Source organism: Haliaeetus leucocephalus, unplaced genomic scaffold (genome assembly GCF_000737465.1).
Source record: "Haliaeetus leucocephalus isolate CR32 unplaced genomic scaffold, Haliaeetus_leucocephalus-4.0 Scaffold450, whole genome shotgun sequence".
NCBI lineage: Eukaryota > Metazoa > Chordata > Aves > Accipitriformes > Accipitridae > Haliaeetus > Haliaeetus leucocephalus.
Window position 1 is genome coordinate 20,000,015 of NW_010972886.1, and position 13,299 is coordinate 20,013,313.

A 13,299-nucleotide genomic window follows, 5' to 3' on the forward strand; every position below is an offset into this window, starting at 1 on the left:
AGCACTGGGGTATCTTCCCTCAGCCAAGGTTGGAAGGAACTGGACAGCAGGTCACAGATACCGCGGAGTGGGAAGACAGGAGACTAGAAGAAAGATCTCTGCGCAATCATTCTGACGGGCTTCTCCTTCCTTCAGTTCTCACCTGCTGTTGTGCTGTCGCTAGCTTTGGGTTTGGATTTAGACTTGAAGGAGAAGCGTTTGATGAGGCGGCGGGAGAAGCTGCCGGCTTTCTTCCTGGTGGCGGAGTTGGCGGTGACGTTGGACAAGTCATCGTGTGACTGGCTCAGGCCCGCTTCCTTCTGCTTGCTCCTTCTCCGGAAGATGAGCTTGGTACCACTCCGAAGAAAGCTAACTGCAGAGACAGAAAGGAAGGAGACGGAAACCACGATAGTATCCTGCCCTGGCGAGTCTCAGGGGTGGCAACGCCCCCAGCCGCTCTCAAATGAGTGGCAAAGACCTCTTCCACCCCGAGTGGTGGAAGTACACAGCAGGTCGGTAAATCCCAGCTCCCAACTGCAAGGCAAAGTCTACGTTCAGGACAGACTGCAACACCAACAAGCTGCTTCACTAAGCACACTGTCACGCATCCCCTCTGCGTAAACTTCCTTTTACACAACAATGTCCTCCCTTCGCTGGAAGTGTGCAGAATTGTTATAGAAAGCTAAGACTCGTATGAATGGAAAACAAGTGAGAATGTCTCCACATGCAGACACTGGGAGGAACACACAACAGGGAAGAGGCCTCTCAGACTAGCCTGTCTCAAGGGCGCCCAGATTAGCCAGTCATCAAGCCCCTGAAACAACTGCCCACAGTTTCACACGATGCCCAAATCTGGAGACAAATAACGGCAATGACTCCGGAGCGGGCAGGACAGGATGGAGATGCCGATCGCCATCAGCCCCAAACAGGTGCAAAAAGGCGTATCCAAAACCTGCACGCCATACAAAGCTACAACAGTATTACCTACAGAGGGGGCTTGCTTTCTGTTTTCTTCCTTCTCTTCCCCACCCGCCAGGTCTCTCAAGAATCTGGGCTACACACCTTTCTACCCGCTGACGTGCAAACAGGGGGCCACCACAGTTCAAACCGTACCTGGTTGTACCAGGGTACAACCACCACAAAACTCGTCCCACTCCTGTATTCTGAGCAATTGAGATTTTGGCTTGCGTTTTGGCTTTGTTTATGTAAGTTTGTAGCTAACAGAAACCGTCATAGCTACAAGCAGACAAATCCAAGGTGCGCCATCCTCCTAATTGATGCAAGCCTGGAAAGTCCAGAAAAGCAGCTCTGTCAGGGCAGGCCCGCTCTATCATTTAGAAGCAGGGAATTTGTGTGGACATCCTACGATACGACAGGTCAGAGGTGCTAGCTGCTTTGATGCTAACAGAGAAAGAGGGAGGACATCGAGGCCCGTACAACCCACACTGTCGGGCAGCCTCCCTTTCCACGCTAGAGTCAGCCAAATTCAGAGGAAGGATCATTATTTACGGACGTGTGCCTGATCTGCGGACCCAGAGGCCAGGGAGAGAAAACAGGTTCTCGGGAACACACAAGCTGCGCAGGGTTCCCATCTAAGAGAGCACAGAAACTGAAAAGGCCACAGGAATCAGACACCTACAAATAGAGGAGTTTGGAAACGCTCCAGTGGGAAGCATGGGAGAGAGACAGGCTCTTCCAGGCCCCAGCAGAAGCCACTCTTTGCCGTGTCAAAAGCTAGCTGCAGCCCCCACGCTCGGGCAGGGAACTTGAACATCACTTTGTCCTCAAGCACCACAGGCTAACACCACAGGCTAACGTTAGCTACCGTTTAACAGTTCATCCTTACCTTTGTGATCTTTTAAGCTCCTCGTCTCAAGGGCTCCTGTGGAGCCAGTTTCAGACTCAACATCTTCCACTGATGGTCTCTCAGAGACATCTGATCGCGTCGTCTCATCCAGCTCCTGGCTGGCCCTTTGTCCCGATGGCAATGCTTCTAGCAGCTGTGACGATTCAGTAGAATCGTGCATCCTGTCAGTCACACCCTCTGCCGCCGAATCCCCATACGCCGTGGCCTCCAGAGATGCAGCATAACCCAGAGAAAGTGCCATTTCATCTTGAGCAATAGGTACCTGGAGGGGGGTCAGACAGACAGGGTCTAAAGGATCACATTCATCTCCCATCTTCCATCCATACCTACATATGGATGCTCCAGTTCCGATCATCAGTGCTAGACAGCACCAATGCGTGATCGTCATGCTTTTGCTGGAACACACTGGAACGTGGCAGATTCCAAAGCATTCTGCAGCACCTCCCTCACTCCCGTAGGCAAGTCCAAGGAGAACTCCTTAGATTCTCCACGAGGTTCCCAACTGGCTACGGCAGCAGCCTCCCTTTCTGCGGCTGCCCTTTGTGAACTCCCAATGGCAGCTGCCCTGCAGACTGGCAAGGTACCTTTGACACTCACTGGGAAGCAGCGACAAGCTGCAAGGAAGCAGCAAGAGGGTTCTGCCAAGCAAGTCGTCTGTGCTGGAACCTTCCCACACTGGTCCCTACAGGACAGGGTGGTTTCACACACACATCCCTAGAAACAACCTCCCAGATTGGAAATGGAGTCCCCTAACTACCAGAGACCTTGGAAACTCCCGAGATGATCAGCGTGCTACGTTTTGTTGGGGTCTTCTTGGCGGGCTTGTTATTCGTCTCGGTTAGCTGCCTGATCGCCGTCTCAGCCACCGGATCCAAGCCATTGGGCATACGGCTATCCCCTGAGCACAAGAAAGATACCAACGCTTGAAGTAGCAGCCTTCAGCACGGGCAAGAGGTCGCTTGCTGATCATGATGCTTGTAATAGGCAACTACACATGCACAAAGGTAGAGAACAGAATTTATTATGGACTTGCCCGAATAAACCAAAGGAAGGAAGCTCCATATAGGTCTCGGCTCTTTTAGGCACCTGAAAAGTTTCGTTTCCTACCAGGCATATCGTTAAAATATCCTTCCCTCTCAACAAAGACTTCCAAAGACTCCCAAGAGTTTGGGCAGCCTTGGCCATAAACCATCAATGCAGCTGCAGCGCTCTGTCCTGGAGACAATGAGAGCCCCGAGTACACGGTGAGCAAAGCTCTTTGGGTCCGGATAGCCCAGAATGTTCTTGTCAAGCAAGGAAACACCCAGAGTCATGGACTGGATAGCCAAAGTGGAATTTCTTTTACCTGTCCCCACCTGCCACCACCCCTCCACCTCACCTTCACTTGGGCATTCTCTTCTGCAGCAAACGCAGATGAGTTCAGTGACCCACATTCAGACTCCTACTCTCCAAAAAAGGCTAAGGAACACAGTTGCTCCGGTAAGAGCCTTGGATTTCCAAGCACTTACGGCTACTGCTGGGCAAGGGGCTGCGAGGGCAGCCGCTCTCCAAAAGCACTGTTGTCTTCTTTTCAGTCACTTCCACCTTGGAAGGAGACCTCGATGGTGAATCTTCATGGCAAAAGAAAGGCAGAGACACAGAGACACCAGTAAACAGAGGCGAAGCTTAGGCAACTTCGCTACCGTATCGTGGTCCCCTACATGCACCCCCCAAAAAGCCTCAAGCGCACACAGAGAGCCTGCAGAGGCTGACTCCATGAGGCTTTGCAGCAACAAAGTAGTAAGAAGCGTATCGGAAAAAGACATGTGAAACAGCCCCATCGCAAGACCCTGTTCATGCCATTTCCCAGCCCCACCTCGTGGAATATCCAGCACCACATTCATCAGGACGTCAGACTGCAAGCAGCAACAACCACTAGTAAGCAAGGTCAACATGCTTTCAGCTCCGCATTGAGAACATACAGCATAACTTCTTCAGCAGTGAAGAAAATAGAGGAAGAGCGGCACAACGCTTAGCTCGACACCACACAGAGGTTACGCAGTGGCATACACGCTAGAGTCAGGATGTCCCACCACCAAAGGGTATCAGAGAGGCTCATCCCTCTCTCACCTCCCCCCAAACACAGGGTTGCATCAATTCCTGCGCCCCAAGGCCACACACAGGTCTCCAGCCAGCCACAAGACACTAAGGGAACGGCGACAATGCCCATGTTCCGACCCAGAAGCCAAAAGCACCACACGAGGTGCAAGTCTGCAACAACCACAACAGTTTTGCTACCGCAAGCACAAGCGGCCTTGGGAATATCGCAGCTGAGTCTGCACCCCCACAGCGGCCACCCATACAAGACCCCTGTTGCGGGGCAGCCTCACCCAGTTTGCAGTCTGCCTTGGGCCGGGACTGAATCGTGGTGACAGTAGTCACAATGGTGCCGTCGGGCATGATGGTCCGGTCCATCTCCACCTTCTTCGTGGGAGTAATGCTGGTTCGCAGAGATGTGGCGTGCTGAGCATTCAATGATGTGGGAGACTCCTGGAATAGCAGCTACAAAGAGTAAAGCACAGCTCAGAGAGGCTCTACTCCTCCCAGATGGAAAGGCAGGCATACGGGTGACAAAAGCGACTGCTCTGGGCACCGAGGAGCCATCCCTGCTACATTGTCAGTTGAACAGAGGGAGGGTCAGGGACTGAGGGCCAGGCAACACCCTTCCTTGGCCTAAGGGTCTGCCAATCCCCTGTGACGAGCCCAGGCGCAATCAGGCTCGTCTCCAGCTAGAGGCTCACATCACGAACGCTTTCAGAGCACACATTTGGGCCCAGCTTATGGAGTAGTGAGCTCACCTCCAATATAACAGTAGCTTCAGCTGCCAGTGACCGCCCAGCTCCTGGGGCCAGTGAGCAGACCTGTCTCCCAGATGGTTGTTTGGCCAAAGAATCAAGCAAAAGTGTGGCATGTGCCAGCAGCACATCTGTGAGAACGAACAGGAAAACAAAACACACCACATGACCTCGGCACCTCAGATGTCTCCCAGGCAACCTCTGCTTTTGGGAAGCAGCCCTGTGGGCCAACGAAGCAGATCCCCACAACTCCGGTAGCTCCCAGGTTTGAGGCGGGGAGGGGGCAGGCAGCACTCCTCCGCTCCTCTTCACCAATCCAGAAATTGACTGCCTTAAAGAGGTGGCCATTGCACAGCCTTCCTCAAACACAGGTGCTGTGCTTAGTCCCCGATGGAGGACAAATGAAAAGAGTTAAGAGCCTTCTGCAACATTCTTCCAATACACAGGGACAAATCCCCACATCCCTCTCCCCGCTTCAGAGTGGAGACTGGCGGGCCACAGGAACCTCCCGGCTACCAAAAAGATCAGAGTAAGAGCGCTTCACTAAGAAGAACAGACTCCAGAGTTACTTCATGCAGTCAGAGGCTCACATAAAGACAGGTATGAAAAATCCTTTGCAGAGTTCATCATGCATTGTACTGACACAGAACTACCACAGGCTCAAAGCACAGAAAGTCCCTTAGGCATTTTTGTCTCCCCGTCTTACAATGCATCTTACGGTGGTCCATACTCACTTCCCCCTCCATCACTGCTCCCCAGCACCTGTAGCTTCAGCTCTTTACTTCTAGGTCCCAACTCCCTGCGGAAACAGAAAAAGACAAGCTGGTATTAGGCAATCTTTGCAAAATGGCCCCGGAGCAAACAACCCCATTCTGTATCTTCCCTCTCTCAAATCTCACACACTTTGTCACCTTTCCCAAAGCTCCAGCATATGCATGCTACTTTGGAGGACACAATAAGGGGCAGCAAACTACACAGAAGAGGAAAACTCTGGTTCGTGTCCCCTGCAGGGCTGTGTAGGCTGCCAGGGGAAGCTGAGAGGCGAATCTGTCTGAAAGGCCAAGATTTACACTCCGGGCCTTCTGCACACACTGCCCATGATTGGCGCTTCTGCCCATCCAGTTAAAGGGGATGGCATCCCAAGGAGCGGGAAATACATATGCAAGCTGGGGCCAATCGCCAGAATTGGTAGCCCGGCACGCGGGCAGCACAAACACATGACGCCCTGCAGCACAGACTTCACCTCTGCACCATCCGCATCAGTTACTGCGGCACGGTAACGACACCCAGAGACCGTGCCGGTCTGCCTCTGCCGTGCTGGTCAGAAAGAGGGCAAACACTTACAGAAAGAGGTCCTCATTCCACTCCATCTCTGCTGCAGCACCCGCACTGCCAGCTGTCACCGGCCTCGTCCGCTTCTGCTGTGGCGGGCTGTCCAGCTCTGCCACGCAGCGTATCTCCCCAACTCCTGCAACAGAGGGACAGAGCCCACACATGATCTCATCAACACTAGGCAGCGGCTTGGTGGACACATGCCCCTCTTTTCCGTTCAAGCCCATCCAAAACATACCCTGGGCTCCAATCTCACCGCCTGCATGCTCGCCCCTGCAGATCAGCAAAGTTTTCATGCTTACCTTCCTTCTCCTGGCAGCCCAAGTTCAGCACTCGAAGATTCCGGAGCAACAGCTTAGAACCCAGAGGGGCTGCTTCTCCTCCGGACGGGGACTCTCGAGTCAACTTATTGCTGGGTACCTGAGGAATGACAAGAGACGGATGCCTTTATTGTTCACTTGGCAGCAGACAGACACGTGATGTTTGTCCTTGCATCTACCAGGTAGCTCCTCACACAAACATACGTGAATACCCACAGAGCCATCAAGAGATGCTGCAGGTTCCCCAAGCTATCGGCGTCCGGTGGGCACCCATGTTATTTCAGATGGAAAATTTAAGGCAGACGGGAAAAGAGACAGACAAGAACAAGCTTGCTGGCTGCCAGTCGGACAACTGAAGACGACAAACCACAGACCATTCCATGCCTGCAAAGGCTGCCCTGGGCGGAGCCTTGGCGTTCAGAGCAACAGAGAGACTGCTGAAGCAGAGATGCGTCCCAGGCAGTCCAGCTCCACCTCAACACAAGTGGCACTTAGTGTTCAGGAAACAAGATACAAACAGAGCTGCCCTTCGGAGCAGTTTCTAATTATCCCTACTCCCCATGCCACAATAACCCAACTCCTATGACAGCGCAAGCCAGGATGCGGCTGTCACCCAGAGGTGAGTAGCCTCAACCCTTGGACTCCTGCCTGAGCCTCAGCCCCCAGAAGAGCCTTGGGGCACAGTGTTTGAGGCACAAGAAGAACACAAGGAGAGAGCCTTACCACACCGGCTCCAGCAGTGCAGGCCTTCAGATTCACCATCATGGCTGGCTGTGTGCTGACAATGGTATCCTCGATCAGATCCTTTATGGTGGACAGATCCACTCTCCCTTCATTCTTCTCTCCGCAAATCAGGAGAAAATGCAGGAAAGTCATAACAAGGCAGACACATTCTCTCCTTATACAGCCCCAACTGCCTCTCGAACCTCTAAGACACTACACAGTCTTCCTCCCAGTAATAATGTCCCAGGTACTCTTCCCATATCCTGTACTCGCTCTCCCCAGTGCTTAAAGTTTCCATGTAACAGCTGCAGGCAAATGTAAGTTGTGTAAATGAGGCAAACTAAGGCTCCACATCTGTAGTCTGTCCATGGCAAATTTTGACAATACAGCTTTTACAGTTTGCCACCTCCTCACCACCTCGTGAGACAGTACTACCACACTTTCAGGAGAACAGCCAAAATCCTACATCTATTCAGGATAAAGCAACAAGGGTGTCAAAAAAACAAACAAATTAACCAACCTATTTGGATCACAGAAGCGCAAGCAAGCCCACATTCAGCTCGTTAAACCTCTAATACCCACGGGTTCCCCACACTAACCTCTGAAAAAAACCCCAAACAAACAAAAGAAACCAACTAACAAACAAACAAAAAAACCCCTAACCAACCCAGCTCATTTTGCAGCTCTACACCTGACAACGCAGGAGGACCTACATAGCCAGATGGCCTTTTTTGCTATGCAGACTCCCCTTCAGATATTATGCCAGACTCGGACAACAGACATGAGAACCTGCTTCGGCCCTCTTGAGGATGCACTGTTTTGACAGAGTTGAGCTAGTATCGACTCCAGGGCGAAAGAATCCCCTTCCTCGCCCTAAAGGGCCACAATAGTGAGTTGCCAACCCCTCCCCTCTGCATCAGCTTTCCTCCTGGCTCGGTGCTGTTTCTGCCCCTCCTGCCCTTCCTCCACTCGAGTCCAGCCTCCCACTCTTTGCCGCTCACCTCGCGAAGTTGAAGTCTTGGAAGAACTGAAAGGTTCAAGTCTGGTCTGTCCTTGAACATCCACGACACCAGGAGACCTTCATTCTGTATCTCCTCCAAGTGGATCTCCACCTGGCCCAGAACAAATACCCATAGTCAGGAACGGTTTCCGTTTCCATTAGGTGCTTTTTGCTCTGCTTCAAATTCAGCAACTGAAAGGCCCTCACACCAGTGCAACAATAAGAGATAGAATGTAAGAACACAAGTAGTCCCGGGCCTATGGGAAGAAGCAGCTGCAGAAGCCTCATTGCTCTGTAGCAAGATCTGGCTTCCTCTCTGCCTTTGGATGCCCACGTGCCATCAGAGGGAAAAATAATAGGTTATTTCTACGGCTGAAGAAGCAGCCTGCAGGACAATCCAAAAGACCGAGTTGGGCACTGAAACAGGGTGTTTACTGAGCTGCATCAATTAACCATTGCCAAACCTAAGTACGGCCATTTGTAAGTTAGCAATGAGTCTCTAGGAGATCATCCTCAGACTGAAAACTCATCCAGGCCACCAATAGTCTGCCACCAGCAACAAACCAGACTGTACACCATCCCGTAGTTCAGCTGAAAAGTTGCACACCCATACACCTGACAGGCATCGTTAATGCAACAGACAGAAACAGAATCACACAGAAAGAACTCCTGACCTGGTATCTCTAGGAAAAACAGGGGAGTTAAATTTAACATAGCTCTAAAGCAATTGACATACTGACATTTATTTACCATGAACACAGAAGGTCGACAGTCAAATGTGACAAATCTGGGACACGGTAGCCAGATAAGCAACCAACACGGTGTGCATAAAAAAGGCAAGGCACAACTGGGGATACATACTCAAAGCATTCCAACCAACAGGCATACGGTAACCTTAGCAGCATTTCACAATGCAGCAGCAAGACCTCAATTAGAATACCACATGCAATTCTCTACAAGAACAATCAACCCAAAACTTCAGCAGGCACAGACAAGGAGACCTAGAAAATGCCAGTGAGTAGAGGAGCAATTTGATGAGATGTGACAAAGGCCACCTGGCTCCCAGAGACTACACAAAGATGAAAAGCGATGGCAGTTGCCACCCACAACTACATCAGCAGCAGGCACACCAAACGCTGCGGAGAGAGAGAGAAGCTATTTAAATGACCATGGAACAGAGGCACAAAACCAAACTGGGATGATCTGATAAACATTGGTTGAAAATTTCACTAAAGCTTCTGAGAGCAAAGGCATCCTAGAACAACATTCCAACTGCAATAGCATGGGATCGGCTTCTGCTACCACAGAGTTACTTCTGATTTTGCCATGTCTCCCTACAGCGAGACGAGCCCGTGGTCTCCAAGCGAGATACCGTCTCCAGCATCAAGCCCTTCTTCACAATGGGAACAAAATCACATTCCAGAGAAGCAAATCCAGCCACAAAGTGACTGCGGAGCTACCACCCATTGCAATTTCACAGCGCTTCTGTTCTGGAAGAAGCATCTCACACAGAAAAAGTCTGTATCAAACTCTTGTGAATGTATTAAGGGGAGCACTGACAAGCAAACCACTCCTCACTGTGGATTTCTTTTTCACACCAACAACCAGGACAACACCGTAATCGTACATACGCACAGGACACATCTTTCCCTATCCATCACACCGCAAGGGGAATTGAAATCTGTGGACCTTTTGCTTCTCAAACACCCCCTTAAAAACACAGTATAGAGCGCTGCCATGCCTCAAATCTCTCTGGATTTTGTTATGGCTACGTTACATGGCCAAGATCTGCAAAATGAGACTCAGAAAACAGGACTCGGCATGGAGATTGGGAATATTTGCCACCCCACCAAACGTTAGTGACAGCACGCTGCTTCTTCCGGCACAAGGCCTTTATTTGCACTAAATCAGGTCCTCCTTCCTTGATCAGCATGGGGCCGGGTGAAAGAACAAGTTCAACGGCTAACTTTTTACAACTGTTACCTGAGCCTGCAGCACAGCCAAAGTGACATGATAGGTGTCCACAGAAACAGCAGCTGGGGACTGCTGAGTAACAGAGACAGGGAATTTCACAGCTTCAGCTGACAGATGGCAGTACAGCACCTAGAGAGAAAAGAAAGATGAGTTTATATCCTCGGTGAGAGGCAGCCGTGCAATGGCAAAACCTCTAAAAGCGATGGGCAAGGTTTACCCGTTGTGGCAGGAAAGAAACATCAGGCTTACTCCCAGACCCAGTTCCGCCCTGCCAACCTGCCGTTTCAGACTCTGTACATGAGGCAGTAAAGACCTACTGGTGACAGGAGCTCTCTCCTCCACTCCACTGTAGGAACCCAATATTCAGGCTTGGCATCCATACGCCCCAGCTCCAGCAACACATCTGCCACCGGGGCTCTCCCAGAGATCACCGATGTGCAGTCCCAGAGCCACAATCTCACGAGCTTGTCGACAGACCTCTGAAGTCTACAACAGATCTTGCCCAAAACTTCCCTGGTTCCATCATCCCCATCGCGCAGGCCTCAGCAATCTCCATAGAACACACTGTCAGTTGATGGAAAAAACCCACACTGTACAATTCAGAACAGCAAAGCCTTACCATGCTGTGGTCCGACTGCCCCTTGCACGTCACGCGACTTATATTTGCGGCTGGTGGTAACAGAGGACCCTCTTCAAATGTGATCTGCACTGAACTCTATGAAAAAAAGAAGTTTGTTAGTTCCCAGTGGTCAAGGTACCCCAGATCGTTTCAAAGAAGACAACTGATTCTGATGTGGGGCCCTAGGGACACTCCAGTCCATTTCCATGAACCCAGCCAGCATGGGGAACCGTCACACACTGCAATTCTACCCACTTCAGCTTGTCCATACAGAGAAAGGAAACAAGGTCTCCAGTCAAGGCTTAGAGTTGCAAACACTAAGTTAATTTCAGACAGGCAAGCCCAAATGAGAATGGAAAATTGTTCTGGATAGCAGTCAGCTATAAGTCAAGCGTGTGAACCCTTCTTCATTGCAAAAGCTTTGGTGTTTCTTCTCTCTCTCTTTCTCTCTCCCCTCTCTGTGCTAATCCTGCCCCAAGTAAAAAAAACAAAACAAAACAACAACCCCCACACACACCACAATACCAATCAACAACAACAAAATCCACCCTCAGCATACGGTACATCAGCTCCTGTGCTTGACTCATTCCCTTTTTCCACCCTCTCCTGGTTTATTAGATTACAATCTCCACTGCAGAAGCATCCCTCTTCTTCGTTTGAGGATTTCCCCATATAACAGGACCAGTTCTCTACAGAGAACCCTTCTCAAGAAATACAAGACCAAGATAAAGAGTTGAGAGCATGCCTGCAGAAAACCTATCCCCCAAAGATTCCCTCTGCTCACAAGGGGCAAGAAGAGAGAGACAGCAGGCAATCCAAGCACAAGGACATGACCGTTTGCCGACCTGCTCATGTTTTAGGGCCAGGGTGACCGAAAGGGAGGATAAAGGTGTGGGAAGCCACGCTCTTTTTCTCAAGCGAACAAGACTCTGCACTGTCACCTCTGCAACAGACCGACCCAGGTGACAGGTGGAAGGTGGGTGGAAAGGGCTCTCGGGCACTAATCTGATTGACATACATACTACCACCTGAAGAGCCGTTTGCCCACCAAAAACTAGTCCGGACGCCTGCCCTCCTCTCAACACAGACACGAGGCAGCTCTCCCAGTGACCAAACTTCAAAACTGAAAGACTCAATGGAGAAACAATGTCGGATCACTCCCTGCTGCTTCATGCTATTAATGCTTGCTGTTTCTTCTTCTCATAAGCCTCCTCCACCAGAGCTGTGCATTCGCCCACCTGGGTCAGTCCAGATTATCAGATCAGCCCTTTCTCTCCACAACCAGAACCTCTGCCCAATGACTCAAGTATATAATCAGCAGCAGCAAGCTGTTGCCCTGTTCTTCCCAACACATCGCAGTCTCACCAAACTGGGTGGCATTGGCCAACTTCAAAAGATCTCATTACTCAGCCCACTCGGAATGAACTGCATGCACAAGGTAGTGCAAATCTAGAATTACCCCAAGGCAGAGAAAAAAACACAGAGGAAAAATAAAATGAGGAGCGTAGCATGCACCTGAGAGGCAACTCAATTCTTTCCAAGTCTTTGCCTGGTTTTAAGGCAAGTAACTTGAAATCCAAACAGGAAATATGAAATACCAGCTGCTAAGATTTAAAGATCTGCAGAAAAAAGCAAGACCTTGTGACTGAAGCCATTCTCTGGAGTACCAAACACAAGAATGAGACATGTCCAGGAGGCAGACCGACCCTCACTTGCCCACTGCCAGCTCCCTCAGATCACGCTCCTAGCAGAATCTGCCCAAATTCAGATGCTGGCGTGCTCTGACCACAAATGCACTGCTATAAAGCTCCCACCGCGCGTATTATGTTCTCACGTTCACCGTGATTCAGAAACACAAGGAAGCGTGGGCAAGTCTAGACCTGAATGAGATTAGGACGTGTTCTTTTTAAATTCACCAAGCTGAAAGAACCCATGCAGAAACAACAAAATCACAGAAGGAAACAGACTATCAAGAGGGAAGCGACTGAACAGTGTTCCTCCAGGACTAGGACTCAGGAACACTAGCCTCCCTCTATTATCCTTTTATGGAAAACCATGAGACTTCCACCCCATTTTCAGCATTTTCCTTTCCCTTTCTTGGGACTACGCACAAGTGAAAATGCGACAGCACACCCAGAGGATGGTAAAGATAGCTCTCAAACAGGCAATCAAGACAGGAATCTACGGTTCTTCCCAGCCACACCAATAAGCCTAGGGAATCTGAGGGCCAAGACCCTCCGCTGTTCTGAGTTCACACCAACAGCCTGACGTACTCACAACCTTCGGCTCCTCCACAACCATTCCACTATTAAACCCAGCTTTGCAGAGCTGCATTTCCTTACAGCTTTTTGTCAGTTGATAAGCTAAAATGAAAAAAATGTGACAGCAAAAGGAGCTAAGAATAAGCCTACCTGGGGAGAAAGTAAGATCACTCACTTCTAAGCATAAATCTATCCCCGACTCCCCTCGGAACTTAAAAGGAGAGCAGGGGTGGAGTCAGACTGGGAGTGGGGAAGGAGGCACTGTCAATTGCGATGAGCATTATCAGGCCTTATTCCCTTCCGTTGACCAGATTCAAGAATAATTTCGTAGGAGACAGGGACTGGGGGCGGGGGGGGGGGCCGGGGGCGAGCGGGCCCCAGGGGAAAACA

General features: G+C 50.6%; 1 protein-coding gene across 5 annotated transcripts in view; it reads right to left on the minus strand.

Annotated features, from left to right (window-relative positions):
* C2CD2L (C2CD2-like) overlaps positions 1-13,299 on the minus strand; it is a 33,588-nt gene that overhangs the window by 13,268 nt on the left and 7,021 nt on the right. For 4 of the 5 annotated variants that reach the window (XM_010574927.1, XM_010574926.1, XM_010574924.1 and 1 more), the window contains exons 2-14: positions 10,649-10,744; positions 10,039-10,158; positions 8,057-8,167; positions 7,056-7,169; positions 6,315-6,432; positions 6,025-6,148; positions 5,415-5,479; positions 4,684-4,811; positions 4,216-4,387; positions 3,355-3,456; positions 2,611-2,744; positions 1,826-2,108; positions 143-352 (exon numbers count right to left, since the gene is read on the minus strand). In XM_010574927.1, coding sequence (XP_010573229.1) covers positions 143-352; positions 1,826-2,108; positions 2,611-2,744; positions 3,355-3,456; positions 4,216-4,387; positions 4,684-4,811; positions 5,415-5,479; positions 6,025-6,148; positions 6,315-6,432; positions 7,056-7,169; positions 8,057-8,167; positions 10,039-10,158; positions 10,649-10,744 — 1,777 coding nt within the window. Of the gene's footprint in view, positions 1-142; positions 353-1,825; positions 2,109-2,603; positions 2,745-3,354; positions 3,457-4,215; positions 4,388-4,683; positions 4,812-5,414; positions 5,480-6,024; positions 6,149-6,314; positions 6,433-7,055; positions 7,170-8,056; positions 8,168-10,038; positions 10,159-10,648; positions 10,745-13,299 lie in introns of those variants that run through there. The other variant, XM_010574928.1, reaches the window with a different exon arrangement.